Below are 16,208 nucleotides of genomic sequence, written 5' to 3'. Positions count from 1 at the left end.
GGAGGAAAAAGGGGAGGAGAGGGAGAGGGGAAGGAAGGAGGGGAGGGGAGGGGGGAATAAAGGAGGAGGGGGAGAGGGGAAGGAGGGGGGAGGGGAGAGAAGGAAGGAGGAGGGGGAGAGGGGAAGGAAGGAGGAGGGGAGAGAAGAAAGGAGGAGGGGGAGAGGGGGAAGGAAGGGGGGAGAGGAGAGAAGAAAGGAGGAGGGGAGAGGGGAAGGAAGGAGGAGGGGAGAGAAGGAAGGAAGGGGGAGGGGAAGGAAGGGGGAAGGGGGAAGAAGGAAGGGGGAGGGGGAGGGGGAGGGGGATGGAAAGAGGAGGGAGGGGAAGAGGGGGAGGGAGTAAGGGAGGGAGTATTGCATCTTGCAAATGTAACTTTTCCTTTCTTCATCGCTCCCTCCGTCTCTCCCTTCCTCCATCTCTCTCTCTATCTCCCTCTTTCCTTGACTTTTATACACCTTAACTGGAAAAGGTTTACCTAGTTTTCTCTCTCTCTCTCTCTCTCTCTCTCTCTCTCTCTCTCTCTCTCTCTCTCTCTCTCTCTCTCTCTCTCTCTCTTCATTTGTCTATCAACCTATCTACCTGTAAGTCTATCTATCTATTTATCTCCATCACTTCTCTTCTCTTCTCTTTTTTCTCCTCTTATGTCCATCTCATTCCCTCGTTTCCCCCTTCATTTTCTCTCCTTACTCTCCTTTTCTCTCCATCACCTTTCTCCTTCACCTTCTCTTCTCGCGTGGGTTTGTTCATTCTTGCGTAGCCTTGCATCCGCCCTTTATTATTTCTGTTCTCTTCTTATCTTGCTTCCTTCTCGCTCTCTCTCTGTACGTTATGGGTTTTCTGGCGGTCTATTTTGTTATCTATTTTGCTCTGTCTATCGTATCTATCGGCTTATTTTGTTATCTGTCTATCTTGCTGTCTATCTTGTTATCTATCTTGCTCTCTGTCTATCGTGTTCTTTGTCTTGCTCTCTGTCTATCGTGTTATTTGTCTTGATCTCTGTCTATCGTGTTATCTGTCTTGCTATCTATCATGTTATTCGTCTGTCGGTCTGTCTGTCTGTTACCCGTGTGTATATCTTGAATCGTGTTATCTATCTATCTCTTTGGTCTGTCTGTCTTTCCTGATTTATTTTCTATGCGTTTGTTCTCTCTATTTTTATCCTATTCTTTGTCTGTCTATCTATTTTCTTTATATTTTTATCCCTCTCTCTGTTTTTCTTTTCTTCTCTTTCTTTTCCTCCTTTCTTCCGCCTTTCTTCTCTCTCCTTGTGCCTGACGTTTATCTCCCTTCCTCGCATGTCTTAACAGCATCGTTATCTTCCTTTCGTAATCTTCACACTCGTTTTATGGCCTCGTTTATCATGTTTTTGCTTCTCCCAACTTTATTTTCTTTACGTGTATCATATTAGTTCTTTCTTTACTTCGATTTTCTCTTTCTTTTTTGGGAGGGGGGGAGGAGGGATGATGCATATTTAATTATTCTTAATGGCGGTTGTCTGGTCCGTATATAGATATGTTTTAACTTCTTTTTTTTTATCTATGTCTTATGTCTTTAATTAATTCATATTCTCTCTCTCTCTCTCTCTCTCTCTCTCTCTCTCTCTCTCTCTCTCTCTCTCTCTCTCTCTCTCTCTCTCTCTCTTTCTCTCTCTCTCTCTCTCTCTCTCTCTCTCTCTCTCTCTCTCTCTCTCTCTCTCTCTCTCTTCCTCCTTTCCTCTCCTCCTTCCTCCTCTCCTTCCTCTCCTCTCCCTCTCCCTCTCCTCTCCTCTCTCCCTCTCCCTCTTCCCTCTCCCTCTCCCTCTCCCTCTCCCTCTCCCTCTCCTCCTCCTCCTCCTCCTCCTCCTCCTCCTTCTCTTCTCTCTGCCTCCCTTCACACACACACACACACACACACACACACACACACACACACACACACACACACACACACACACACACACACACACACACACACACACACACACACACACACACGCACATATATACATGTATATATATTTTCGTGCTCAACTCTTCCGATCATTTTGCAAACGCCAATGAAGCACTTAACATTTAAGACATGCACCGGAGCAGCAATCTGTCGTCGTTGCATTATCCGTTCGTGTCAGTTATCACAACTCGCCCAGAGATACTCATCTCCATCGGCCATATGTGGGGTGAGGGCGCGGATGGGGTGTTGGGGGGGTGGGCTTGGATGGGGAGGGGGGTAGAAAGGAGGGGGTGAGGGTCAGGTTGGGGGAGGGGGGTGGGCTTGGATGGGGAGGGTAGAAAGGTGGGGGTGAGGGTCAGGTTGGGGGTGGGGGGTAGAATGGAGAGGTGGGAGGTGAGGGTATGGATGGGGGTGGGGGTAGAAAGGAGGGGGTGAGGGTCAGGGTTGGGGTGGAGGGGGGGGGGTAGAATGGAGAGGTGGGAGGTGAGGGTATGGAGGGAGGGGGGGTAGAAAGGAAGGGGTTGACGGTCAGGAAGGGCGGAGTAGACTGGATGGAGTAAGGGGTTGCGAAAGGGGAGGGGTAGGAGGATGGAGGGTTGGGTAAGAGGAGGGTAGAAAAGGGTAGGGAGAAAGGGCTTGGGTAGGAGGGGTAGGGAGAGAGGGAGTAGGGACACGTAGGATCGAAAATAGGATGGAAGGGATAGAGAGAAAGGGAGATAAAGTGGGTAGTAGAAGGGGATAGGAAGAGGAGGCGATGAGGGGAAGTTCGAAAAGGGGAGAAGGGATGGATGGAGAAGGAGAGGGGGGAGAGGGGAGAGAAGGGGTAGTCGGAGGGGGAGAAGGGGTGAATGGAGGGGGAGAGGGGGGGAGAAGGGGTAGTCGGAGGGGGAAGAAGGGGTAGTTGGAGGGGGAGAAGGGGTAGTTGGAGGGGGAGAAGGGGTGGATTGAGGGGGAGAGGGGGGAAGGGGTAGTCGGAGGGGGAAAAGGGGTGGATGGAGGAGGAGAGGGGGGAGAAGGGGTAGTCGGAGGGGGGAGGGGAGGAGGAGGGGGATCGTTAGAGCCGGAAGCAAAGCTCATTAGGGCTCCCGTCATACATTCGGACACAAGATAAGCATGAACACATGGACAAGGTGGCTGGAAGGGCTTTACGGAAGAGAGTCTGCGGCTGAATGAGGACAAGGAGGGAGACGGCGGAGGCGGAGGGAGGAGGAGCGACGCAGGGAGGGAAGGAGAGAGAAGGAGGGAGGGAGGGAAGGAGAGAGAAGGAGGGAGGGAGGGTAGGAGAGAGAAGGAGGGAAGGTTGGAGGGAGGGAGGGAGAGCGAAGGAGGGAAGGTTGGAGGGAGAGAGAATGAGGGAGGGAAGGAGGGAGGACGAGAGAAAGAGGGAAGGTATGAGGGAGCGAGGGCGAGAGGAGGGAAAGTTGGAAGGATGGAGAGACAGGATGGAATTGAGGGAGGGAAGAAAAGGGTGAAAAGAAGAGACGCGGGGAACGAGAATTTGGAGAAAAGGAAGAGAGGAGGAAAACAGAAGAGAGAGAGAGATAGAAAGGGATGATTGAGGAATAAAGATGGAGACAGACAGACCAAAGAGGGCGATAGAACAGAAAGATAAAGAGAGAGAGAGAGAAGGAGACCCTCGCCGCCCGCGTCAGGAGGGAGAGAAGACTAGCGGAGGAGGAGGAGAAGAGAAGAAGGAAGTCCGGAGGTCCGCCATTGCGTCCGTGGAGAACCCCCCACCCTCTCCCTCTCTCCCTCCCTCCCTACCACGCCCTCTCTTCTCCTTCTCCCCTATTCTACGAGCCTTTCGCTCTTTCCTCGTCACTTTTTCTTCTTCCTTCCCGTCTCTCCATTCCTGCTCCCCGCCCCTCCTCTCCTTCTTCCACCTGGTTCCCCTTCCCCCCCTCCAATCCTCTCCTTTTCCTCCTTTTCGTATTCCTTCTCCAACGCCCTCTTCCAATCCCTCTTCACACTCCTATTCCACTGTCCTTCTCCTCCACCCTTTATCTTCTTCCCTCTTCCCTCCCCTTTACCCCCACACCTCTCCCCAACTCTTCGCAACACCCTTCATCCTATCCCCTTCCTCCTCTCCTGTCTCCCCTTCCCCCTCTCCACCCCGTCTTCCCCATCTCTTCCCCTCTTGCCCTCCTCCTCCACACCCTCATTCCCCTACTCTCCTCCCCTCCCCTTCCACCCACCTATTCCCCTACTACCCTTCCCTTATCCCCACCCCTCACTTCTTCCCCTCCCCTCCTCCCCCCCACCCTTCACTTCTTCCCCTCCTCCCCTCCCCTCCTCCCCCACCCCTCACCTCCCCCTCCCCTCTTCCCCTCCTCCCCTCCCCTCCTCCCCATCCCCCCAACGGTGACAGGCCCGAGACACTGGCTACTTGATGCTGATTACCGATGCCAAGCGTTCATGCATCGCAAATCAGTTCAACTTCTTTTTTCTCGGGGAGGAGGAGGAGGAGGGGGGGGGGAGGTTGATGCAGCGAAAATGGCGGCTAAATACCTTAAAAAAAAACTGTGAGCGAGTGAGACGGGTTGGTTGGAAGACTGAGGGAAAGGGAGAGGGAAGGGAGGGAAGGTGGGAGGGAGGGAGGGAGGGAGGGAAGGGAGGAGGGCAGGGACGGAGGGAGGGAGGGAGAGACCCTTGAAAGTGACAGAACCAATAACATATAAAACACAGATTGAAAACAAACAAACAGACAAAAGAACACATAAGCAAGGGCCACTGATCGCAACGGAAATTCTTCGCCTTTTTCCCCCACAAACACGAAAGAGCACCGGCGATTGCTCTCTCTCTCTCTCTCTCTCTCTCTCTCTCTCTCTCTCTCTCTCACACACACACACACACACACACACACACACACACAAACACACACATACACACACACACACACACACACACACTTTCTCTCTCCCTCTCCCTCCCTCTCTCTCTCCCTCTCCCTCTCCCTCTCCCTCCCCATCCCTCTCCCTCTGCCTCCCTCTGCCATGCCCCGGTGTCTGCAGGCGCCTCAGGCTGCCACTCCTTCAGACAGGCGGTCATACACGGTCGTGGCCTCTGTCTCCTGCCCGCCGCGAACTCCTGTAATAGCCTTTCCACTGGAGAGAAAAAAAGGTCCTGGAAAAGGTCAAATCGCGCTGTACATTCGTAAAAAAGATAAAGGCGTAGGGTGTACTTAGCCTTATCGCTCTTTGGCGTCTCTTTAAAGGAAACGTTCGTGGAAGGAGGGGAGGAGGGAGACGCTGGACACTTGGAGGGTTCTGTGCTTCTCTTCCGTTTAGAGTCTATCGTTGGTTAGTCACTTATAATGATTTCCAGTGTGTTTGCTTCGGGAATTGATTTCGAATCGTGCTAAATGTTCGAACCATTAGCTCGTTTAGGTCAAGAGACTATCGTTCTTCCCTGGGAGATGGATGAGGACCAACAATCTCCCATGTAAATAGGGAGACACGAGGAGAGCAAAGAGAGAGAAATTTGAATAAAATCCATATTCACTTTACCGCAGCCTGTTGTTGGACCGCCGAACCGTTTTACGAACCGCCGGCGTCTCGCAACACCGTCTCGCTACCGTTAAGAAAGGGGTCGACTGAGTTATGGTGACTTGTCTGTTTATGCGCCGGTCCCAAGGCATTAGGGAGGGGGTGGGGGAGAGGGGGAGATATAGAGAGGGGAGGAGGGGGATAATGATGCACCTGGTTAACATACATAATTGTCAACTCTCCTCGTACTCTCTATATAAATATCAGTTGTGTATGTATATGTATATATATACGCGCGCGCGCGCGCGTGTGTGTATATTTACAGGCATAATGTTTACGCATACAGTATATTCAAATTGGCTTCACCCCAATTCAGAAGGCACGGGAGGGAGGGCGGGGGATAAAAGGCTCGGGGGTTTGTGGTCACGGCCGCCATAATGATCGGTTGCGCGAGATGAACATGATGCTCTCTCATCATCTAAAACGAAGGCGGCGAAGGAGCACAGGAGAGAGGAAGCGAAGCGAAGGCGCGAAGGGCCGGGGCGTGAGAGGCCATGCGGCTAAGCCTACAGGACGCCGAGGAGCGTTCAAGTGGCGTGTCCTTCATCCATATGGATTTTTGTTGAGCTCTTGTTTATCGTGCATTAAGCAGCTCCCGGAGAAGTGTCTTCGCGCGCACTCGTCTTGCCATATGAGTACTTCCGTTTTGTCTTAAAATGTACCAGGATGTGGAAGGCCTCTGGCTAGCTGGCACTCGTCCCCCCGGTGCCAAAAATCAAGCTGTGGGAGCTGGGTCGATCTTCCGGTTAGATACACATCTCGCGGATGCTGGGGGGGGGGGGGGTCTGGGGCTCGCGGCGGGGGGGGAGCGGTGACACCTGCAATATCTGCTATATAAGGGATTCGTTGATACTCTTGCGAAGGCGGATGTGTATCCAAGACGCGGCAGACAAACACAGATAGATATATAGATAGATTAATAGATAGGAGAGAGAAAGAGAGAAGTACAAGACGCAGAGAGAAGAAGCAGAAGAAAGAAATCAGCAGACGAAGAGTATTTCCGAAAGACAGGAAAGAGGCGATACCTGCTTGGGCAATACTTCACAGTGAGACCCTTGAGGCGCCACGAAAAGAGATGCCTTCCAAGGTCTTCCAGCCGCCTCGAGTGCCAAGTAGAACTCCACGTTAACCATTCCCCATAGACCACAGCCCATAGACCCCACCCCCATAGACCCCACCCCCCATAGACCCCACCCCCATAGACCCCACCCCCCATAGACCCCATCCCCCATAGACCCCACCCCCCATAGACTCCACCCCCATCCCCAAAGACCCCGCCCCCATAGACCCCACCCCCAAAGACCCCACCTCTAAAGACCCCACCCCCAAAGACCCCACCCCTAAAGACCCCACCCCCAACAGACCCCACCCCCATAGACCCCATCCCTCATAGACCCCACCCCCATAGACCCCACCCCCAACAGACCCCACCCCCCAACAGACCCCACCCCCCATAGACCCCACCCCCCATAGACCCCACCCCCATAGACCCCACCCCCATAGGTCCCACCCCCATAGACCTCACCCCCAATAGACCCCGCCAACAGACCCCACCCCCATAGACCCCCCATCCCGTACCCTCATCCTCCCCCTGCCCTGTGATTAAGTCAGCGGTATTTCGTTCTGATTTGTCAAGTCGACAATTTCTTGAGCGATTCCCGTTAGTGGGCAGGTCACGGGCATGTGCGCCTCACGTCCCCATTTCCGGCCGACTTGCCCTTGGCTATCGAAAGAGGCCTAGAGGAAGAAGTCCAAGGAGAGTAAAGATAAAAAAAAGTCTCTGGGACCTATGGAACTCATCGAAGTAAATCAACGGAATGGACTGTTTGGATTTTATTTTTTTCGACTACCCCTGTCTCTCTCTCTCTCTCTCTCTCTCTCTCTCTCTCTCTCTCTCTCTCTCTCTCTCTCTCTCTCTCTCTCTCTCTCTCTCTCTCTCTCTCTCTCTCTCTTTCTCTCTCTCTCTCTGGGTTCATTGCCTTCATTACCAGGTCCACACCACGGTAGCAAATGGAATATGAAACGACATTCCATTCCTCCCCCACCCGCCCCCCCCCCCTCCCTCATAGCCCTCTCCCCTCCCTCTTAGCCCCCACCACCTCCCCTCCCTCTTAGCCCCCACCACCCCCTACGATCAATTCGTCAGTCCATCAACAGGGGTGTAACTGCCCATCACCCAACCCTGTCATTAACGATCAAGGCGCCATTTCTTTTCCTTCCGGCTAAAGTAACTTTTTGTTCTTGCCTACGAAATCGTAAGCGTGGTGAATTATTCATCTCATTTATGATCTTTGGGGGGAATCTTTATGAATACCTTTCTTCATTATGAATACCTTTTTTTTTTAGTAATTAACAACGGGTTGCCAAAACAGACGACGCACAAATGACAAGGAGACTGATCACTTAATGGCAGCGAGGTACAATCCACAGCAGTAGAGAAACGCTCGTCGTGAATACCCACATCCAGGCCACGGAAAACCATTACCGAACCAACACCTGAAGATAAGAAAAGATCGTATGCAAATAAGAGAACAAGAAAATCGTTTCAAACGCCCGGGCTGAAGCGCGTGGGGTGTGAGACCTCGAGTGCCCCCATAGACAGGATTTTTTTATTTTCTCCAATAGATGGCACTTCTCTTCGTGGTGTTTACGCGGGTTTTTTAAAGGCTTGGCAGAAGTCTTACGTGGTTTGGGGGCATATGGCGGGGTCTTTGCGAATGCGAATAGATGGAAAGAGAGAAGGGGCGAGGGAAGGAGAGAGAGAGAGAGAATATAAAGAGAAAAAGCTAATCTATTAAGACGCGCCGAAGGTACGGTACGAAAAGAAATAATTTTGTGCTCGACCGATCTCTCCCGACCCGCCCCCGACCCCCCCCCCTCTCCCCCGCCTTCGACGCATCCATCAAAGGTCCGCCAAACAAGCGCTGATGTGACACTCCTATTCATCCTGCCACGCATCCTTGCATTCAAATACTTCTCTAATTGCCGCCAACACGCCTTACCTTCGCACCCTCCCGAGACGAGGTCCCTGTGCGCCTTTTCCTTCGCTTCCCGAATCTTAATCAAGAACCTTTTTTTTCCAAATGGATTTTTCGAAAACGGCGTTCGATTCCCCCCAGCGCTTTGCTATGAGAGAACGCAGGCTTAGTTTATATTCATAATGACTGGTTTCTTTTTTTTTCTTCACTGGGGTTAAGCAGAGATTTACGATTATTGTAATGATTACAGTGTAAACACGATGTTGCACGAAGACAGCGCTGTAAAGGCAAGGCAATAAAATGAACACACCGTAAGTACCGCCAGCAGACGTGTAAGGACTTGGCCAGGTAAGAAAGCTGACAGTCCCAGCATTGGTCTGTCGGCTGAAGCTATCACTTGCGTTTAAACTAATGCATTCTTAATCCGCCGACAAAAGGAACATTCACAAACCAATATTCATCACCTTTTTCTCCCTCTCTCTCTTTCTCTCGTAATACTTTCGAGAAAAGGCGTATGGTTGAGGTTCTCTTCTTCATGTAAGCGTATTATCTCTTCCGTATACTGAGTATAATCACCGAAAATGGGAAATGAATGAAATAGCGATTACCAAACCCTATGTCCTGAGGCATACCCAAAAAGGAGGCAGACAGGTGTGGGGTATGGGGCGCGGGAGGGGGGCCGAAGGGAGAGAGGGAGAGGGGCGTACCTGGGGCGACCTTCAGCGGTCCAACACTCCCTGCGCGGGTCGAGCGAGCCAGGACGACGACCAACATCATTCATTCATTGTGGGATTAGCGGCGTCTCCTATGTCTGCCTGATGTAATGTTTCCGTCTGTCCTCCATCCGCGCTCGTCACGGCCACCCGGGGATTAAGCTTTATGACTGAGAAGCTGATGATGAAACCTTCTTTATCTCGTTTTTATGACAGCTTGAGATGCAAATCAATTCATTTGGCGAAAATATTAGATGATAATAAACGAAAAGAAATGGGGATAAAATTCATGAGCGAAGTTCCGAGCGAGACCCACCGTGTCGAGGAGGTTCATTAGGCCCGTGTTTGTTGTTGGATTGATTTCACTCCTTTTCTCTCTCGTCCATCATTCCGGTTATTTCCTGCTGTTTCCTTTTATCGCCACTTCTTTAACATCCCTTTCTTCTTCCCTTCCCAGATTCATCATGAGCCTGACCGTGTGCAACCTGCTGGCGTCGTGGCTCCTGCTGCCCCTGGTGGTGGCCGACACCTTCCACGTCGGCTGGGAGTCGATGGCTCTGTGCCGCGCTATGGACGCCGTGTCGGAGCTGGTGGCGTCGGCGTCCGTCTTCGCCACGCTCCTCATCGCCATCGACAGGTTCTGCGCCATCACGGACCCGCTCCACTACCACATGCTGGTCACGCGGCCCAAGAGCGTCGCCATGATCGCCGGCGGCTGGGTCCTCGCCGCGCTCATCGCCGTCGCCGCGGGTTTCGGCGAACTCTCCGGAAGGGCGTGGTGAGTGCGACGGGGTTCTGCGGGGCGGGGCGGAGGGCGTCGAGGCTCAGGGGGTTGAGGAGGGGCCTCTGAGGGGACAGTTGGGGTTGGTGTCGAAGGGGATGCCAGGGTCTTGGGGTTAAGGGACTATATCAATAATCATTATTATTATTATTATTATTATTTTATTGAATCATATATTAGCAAATCAGAATTTTCTAATCAGTCCAAAACTAACGCTGAACCCTCCTCCACCAGGAATGTTTGCGGATCGATGCCTCCCAACGGAGACATCTGGACCTTCCGCTCCTACTTCGTCCTGATCAACATGGTGGTATCCTTCGTAGGCCCGATGCACCTCCTCATCTGGATCTACGTCAGGATCTACCACGCGGCGCACAAGAACAGCGAGAGGGCGCGCAGGAACTCCCTCTGCGGCGCCACCCTCGATGCCGTCGGCCCCCCGAGAGCTCCTTCCAGGTGAGTCGAAGGCTCGTTTTCGAAACGTGAAAAGTGAAAATTTTATTTTTAGTCTACGCAAAAAGTATTCATTCATTATTTTTCATATAGTTATTTAAACATAACAGTGCATCAATTGCAAGCAGGTTAATAATAACCTCCACCTCATAGAAAACAAACAAACCCCATAACCCAGGCCTCTCTCTTTCCCGCCATCCAGGACTCCCTCGACGCGTTCTACCTCCTCCCAGATCGTCACGACACTCCGTCACCGTATCAGCAACGCGTCCCTTTTCTTGCACAAGGAGGAGTCCCGCGCCGCCAAGATCTCGGTGGTGGTGATCGTGCTTTTCTTCGTGTGCTGGATGCCCTACTACGCGTCCGCCATCTTGCACACGCCGCTCGTGCAGGTGAGACGATGGTTCTTTTTTGTTTGTTTGTTTGTTTTTTAGTTTGTTTACCTTGTGCAGTTGAGACGATGGTTCTTTTTTTTTTACTTGTTTTTCATTTATTTTTATTTAGTTTGTTTATCTTGTGCAGTTGAGACGATGGTTCTTTTTTGTTTGCTTGTTTTTTATTTATTTTGTTTATCTTGTGCAGGTGAAAGAATGTTTGTTGTTTTTGATTTGTTGATTTATTCATTGTATCCGTTTATTTGTTTATTGATTTATTCTGCCGGGGAAGAAAGATTGAATAACTTTTTTGACAAGTCTTTACATCCGTATAATAGGTTATATATGAATAGATAGATTGATAGATTTTTTTATTGATTGAAGAGAACGTTTTCTCATTAACCTTCGTTTAGTTCTGATCTCTTCCGTTTGTTTCTTATTTAGATCCGATTCTGTTTTTGTATGTTTGCTTGATTTACGACTATCAATGAAAATTATGCTTCCCTTTTATGCGTAGGTGCAGAAAATGCACATAAAAATCCATATCACAAATTAGATTAATAAAGTAAAGAAAAAAACAGAAGAACTGATGGATAAGTGCTATGTCACCTTTCCATTAGGCTGTGAGAAGTCCTATAATGCAGACAACAAAAGTATCACACGGCATAAATAAATAAATACCTGCATATGGGATTGGATATATGAATAGACCAAAGTACGAACTGGGAAACGGGGGGAAAGAAGATAAAAGAGAGAGACAAGATAGATAAGATAGAGACACGTGTATAAATTAATGGAATAAACTGGGAGAATTCTCGGAAGACATTGACGGAGAAGGAGAGAGAGAAAGCGTCTTGAACACATATTCATTGACTTTAATGGCAGTGTCACCGTGCCTGACACACTTAATGGTCGTATTTGAATATATTGTCTTTTGTCATAAGATCAAGGGGGGTTTTGTTGTTGTTATATATAAAGAAAACAGGGAAGAGGAAAATAGGAAGATTATCATAACTCGTTGCTCGGCTTTAGTTCTTGAATTATTCTTCTAAATTATTTACTTCATGTTATTTACGATAAATTATTGGTTTTCGTTAATTATGGTATTTTGTAATAGCTTCTCAGGAGCATAATTTTTACACATTAAAAAGAAACGGTCGATAAGAGAGTTACCAGCCTTGAAAAAAGGTTACCGTTACCTGACCTTTGACCAGACAAGTCGCGGAAGTTAATGAGGATGTCCTGGGATTGGCCGTGATTGAGGAAGGAAGCAGGAAGCTCGTTAGGAGCGCTGCAGGATGTTGCTAGGTCAGGGCTGTCACAACACGACGGCCTTTTTGTGTTTGTGGCTGCGCGTGGTGGCGGTGCGTTCGAGATGGCGTGAGTTGACGTGCTTCTTTCTCCTTTTCAGCCCCTGTGGGTGCCGGGCGTGGTGCACAACGTGGCCATGATCCTCGTGCTGAGCAACTCCGCCGTGTCGCCCTACGTGTACCTGTACCGCTCCAGGAGGATCCAGCGCGAGGTTCGGCGCCTCCTGGGGCTGCCCCTCAGCGCCGGAAAGTCCCCCGGAGGCTCCAGCCGGCGCGGACGCCCACTGCTGCACCTCCAGCTCGAGATGATTCCCCCGTCGCCCACCGTGCCCGACGGCTACTTCGACCGCGCCCTCGACCCCTACGTCCTGCCCTGCAAGGACCAGCGGGCGGCTCCCCAGTCTCCGCTGCAGGCGATACTGAACAAGTTTTTTCGTGCGGTCGGTTTCGCTTGGGAGCCGTGGCGAGACTCCATTACCTCCAACTCGTCTGCTTCTACAGCCACTTCCAATTCGAGCTCCACCACTGCCTCGGGTTCTACCGAGTGCTCCTCTGCCGAGAGTGAGAGCATGCTGCCCAAAGTGGTGGAAGCGAAGTCGGACTCCTGACGCAATGGGCCTCGCCCCAGCCCAGGGTGGCGAAGACCCAGCCCCCACCACCTCCTTGAGCGCGACGCCAAGTACAGAAAGTACAAGTTCCGCGCCAAACCGCCCACCGGCCGAGCCAGAGAGCACCCAGGCTCAGGAGGAGACCTGTCTTCAACAGGCGCCACCGACACCATAACCTCCAGCACCGATAACGCTGCACAAGACCTCGCCTCTGTTGCAGAGCGCGTTTCTCCAACAGCCGACAGCCTTACAAGACTCACAAAGACCGTCGCTTCTGACGGAAGTCCTCTCCCAGAAGACGCCAGACAAAGCAAGACGCCGGCAAGTGATTCACTGGCCTAGACATGGCCCTGGCAGGGAAGCCCTTGGTGCTGTACAAAGGTTCTACTCGAAGGTTGGTCTCCCTCGCCTTGCGACCAAAGCTGACGTCGAACTCCCTGGGGAACCCTTGGTGCTGCAACGGTCCTCCTCACTCTCGAGACCAAAGTTGAGGCTGTTCCTGCTGAAGGAGCGCCTCTTCAACTCCTTTTCAGAGGCATGAATCCGTGACCTGACTCAGTGTGCCCACTACGTAGGATTAGTTGAAGATACCGAGTCATTTAGCTTTAGTGTTTATTTTATTCATATCCTCATGAAATGCGACCTATACGCTAGACGTTGTAAATGTTCTCTCTTTTGAACTTTGCTGCATAAAGTTCATAATGCTATGTATATATTTATGTGTGTAGATATATGTATGCTTGTATGTGTGTATGCATATATATGTATGTATGTATATATATATATATATATATATATATATATATATATATATATAATATAATATATATATATATATATATATATATATATATATAAATATGTATGTATGTAAGCCAGGGTGTTACCAGGGGCATGAACGGGGGTATTACCCTTGGACGTGGCATCGTTAATGCTCAACCTTTGTGATTATTAAGTTATGACATTATTTATGTATCCATGTCATGGTGCGACGACCGGACTGGCAATTTTACTACTACTGCTGCTTTATCCAAGGTCGTAGTGGTGTAGGAAACATAGACGTCTTCCCCTAAAGTCGTACCCGTTGACATGCGAAGAGGCAGCTTTTGAGAGTCGCACAGACATATTCTTAAAGCTGTTTAACATCTTCGATTTAGATCCGGGTCGTCCACCAGACAAGTCATTTCCAATGTTCTCTCAGTAGTTCACAAAGTATTGTTTATATATCCTCGCTACAAAGTCAACTAATTGTACATAGATTACTATATTTCATGTTCTCATATTTTATGACCTAATTATGTATAGATGATAAAAAACAACAACGGGATGCGAGGCTAAATTACAACCCTGATTTTAAAAGATAACTAAATAAATCAGCCGATCAACTCCGAAAGAGGCGTGCATGCCAGTACCTCAAGATTTGTTTTAATGTTGTATCAATTTCGTAATTTAGTTTTACATCCCGAACATCTCACTGCCTCTAAAATGCGGAGCTCTGCTGCTCTGAGTCGTTCAGTCATTACAAACATGTCAGTAATGCAACCTATGTTACCTGTTTTTTGGAGCTGTCAAGGGAAAAAAAGGGTCTGATTGGATGAATGAGAGAGAGAGAGAGAGAGAGAGAGAGAGAGAGAGAGAGAGAGAGAGAGAGAGAGAGAGAGAGAGAATGAGAGAATGAGAGAGAGAGAGTGAGAGAGAGAGAGAGAGAGAGAGAGAGAGAGAGAGAGAGAGAGAGAGAGAGAGAGAGAGAATGAATCAGGAAAGAACAAGAGAGAAAGAACGAATGAATGCAAGAGAAAACGAGAGAAGGGACTTAAAAAAAAAACGTTGAAATCGACCATAACTCAGACGGATCGCCTCTTCTGTGAAAAAAGGAATGAAAGTCGCGTGTTTCTTGCCCCGAACTTCCCTGTGGCGGAGTGATGGTCGCGTCTCCCGCCTGATCTCGGTGTAAACTGAACCCAAAGTTTCTTATTTGTTCAATAAAGTGCTTTACATAATTTCTTTTGTATTTTTGTCACCCGATTCCTTTTACAATGATACCAATATTAATGGCTATGATTATTCAAGCATTACAGAGGGAGAGTAATGTCACTGAAATAAGAGTGATAATGACAATAGTAACGATGAATATTTTGCCGCTGATGATACTGGTAGTAACCATAATTACAGCATATACGCTATTTGAAAATCCAAATGCAAAGAGATGAAACACGTTCATATATATATATATATATAGATATATATATATATATATATATATATATATATATATATATATATATATATATATATACATATATATATAAACATATATATATATATATATAATATATATATATAATATATATATATATAATATATATATATATATAATATATATAATATATATACATATATATATATAATATATATTACATATATATAATAAATATCTATATATATATATATAATATATATATATATATATATATATATATATATATATATATATATATATATATATATATATATATATATACATATATGTGTGTACACCACACACACACACGCACATATATATCTACCTATCTTTACATAGATAGATATACATACATGTATGTGTGTGATTATCGCAATATCGACTAAGAAAAAAAAGTGTGTTTGCATGAAGGAGTGGGGGCAAAACAATGAGAGGATCTCTGAACCTTTGTCACAAAACTTTTTCCTATTAAGTGGACTACACTTTTGACTTCTTGGGCAAACGCAATTTACCCATGGCTTTGTATCTTTGTGCATCGCTGTAAATGCTTGTTCATTAGGCGTCTGGCGATCTATTTGGCCAATAATGAGGTTATTCGTTTGTCTTCTTTGAAGGAATACTGACCATGGTTATAGTCTGACATCTCTCTCTTTATATTGATATTAAACCTCAACAGCTTTGGTAGGACATTTTCATTACAGGCGAAATAAATTAAACTTTTCTAGATATTCCAAGATCATTAATTCCTCTTCCATTTAGAACTTTTTGCACATTTAGTTTACAAATGGTAACATGAGATCATTATTTCGAATTATTAAGACAATAAACATCCATGGAGTTTGTTGTATTGTTATATTAATGACATCAAAATCTAGGCTTATATCTATCAGGGTTAGCTAGAGTAAGCTGATCTACACGGTGTGGCTGACTTCTATCACTCCTGGTTATCAAATTATTAGACATAAAAATAAATACACCCTTGATAACTGTTTGGTGCACATTCTGTTAACTGTAACTATATAAATTATAATAAACAAAAAAAAAATTCTAGTCCCTGTAACCTCATCCATTATCTTTGGTGGAGTAGTTAAATTCATAGAACCCTTGGCATGAAATAAGTAAACAAATAAAAAAACAGTAAAATATGATACTTTCTGTTTGCCCCTGTATGCCTCTATAACAAAGCAAGTTTACGTCATGGAGATAAAAGACTAGGTAACATCCCAAAAAGTCACCAACAATATTCTGTGCACATAACACAATGCCTTTTGAATATT

At 47.8% G+C, this 16,208-nt stretch overlaps 1 protein-coding gene across 1 annotated transcript in view; it reads left to right on the top strand.

Annotated features, from left to right (window-relative positions):
• The window catches only part of LOC113825549 (beta-3 adrenergic receptor), a 58,022-nt gene extending 43,332 nt beyond the window's left edge, over positions 1–14,690 (top strand). The window contains exons 3-6 of the mRNA XM_027378392.2: positions 9,621–9,941; positions 10,179–10,400; positions 10,600–10,789; positions 12,183–14,690. Of these exons, the coding sequence (XP_027234193.1) occupies positions 9,621–9,941; positions 10,179–10,400; positions 10,600–10,789; positions 12,183–12,689 (1,240 nt within the window). The 3' untranslated portion in view covers positions 12,690–14,690. The remainder of the gene's footprint in view (positions 1–9,620; positions 9,942–10,178; positions 10,401–10,599; positions 10,790–12,182) is intronic.
• Positions 14,691–16,208: the final 1,518 nt, after the last annotated feature.

This window comes from Penaeus vannamei, chromosome 18, assembly GCF_042767895.1.
Source record: "Penaeus vannamei isolate JL-2024 chromosome 18, ASM4276789v1, whole genome shotgun sequence".
NCBI lineage: Eukaryota > Metazoa > Arthropoda > Malacostraca > Decapoda > Penaeidae > Penaeus > Penaeus vannamei.
The sequence above is the reverse complement of the archived record's forward strand: the minus strand, read 5'-3'. Positions and strand labels throughout refer to the sequence as shown.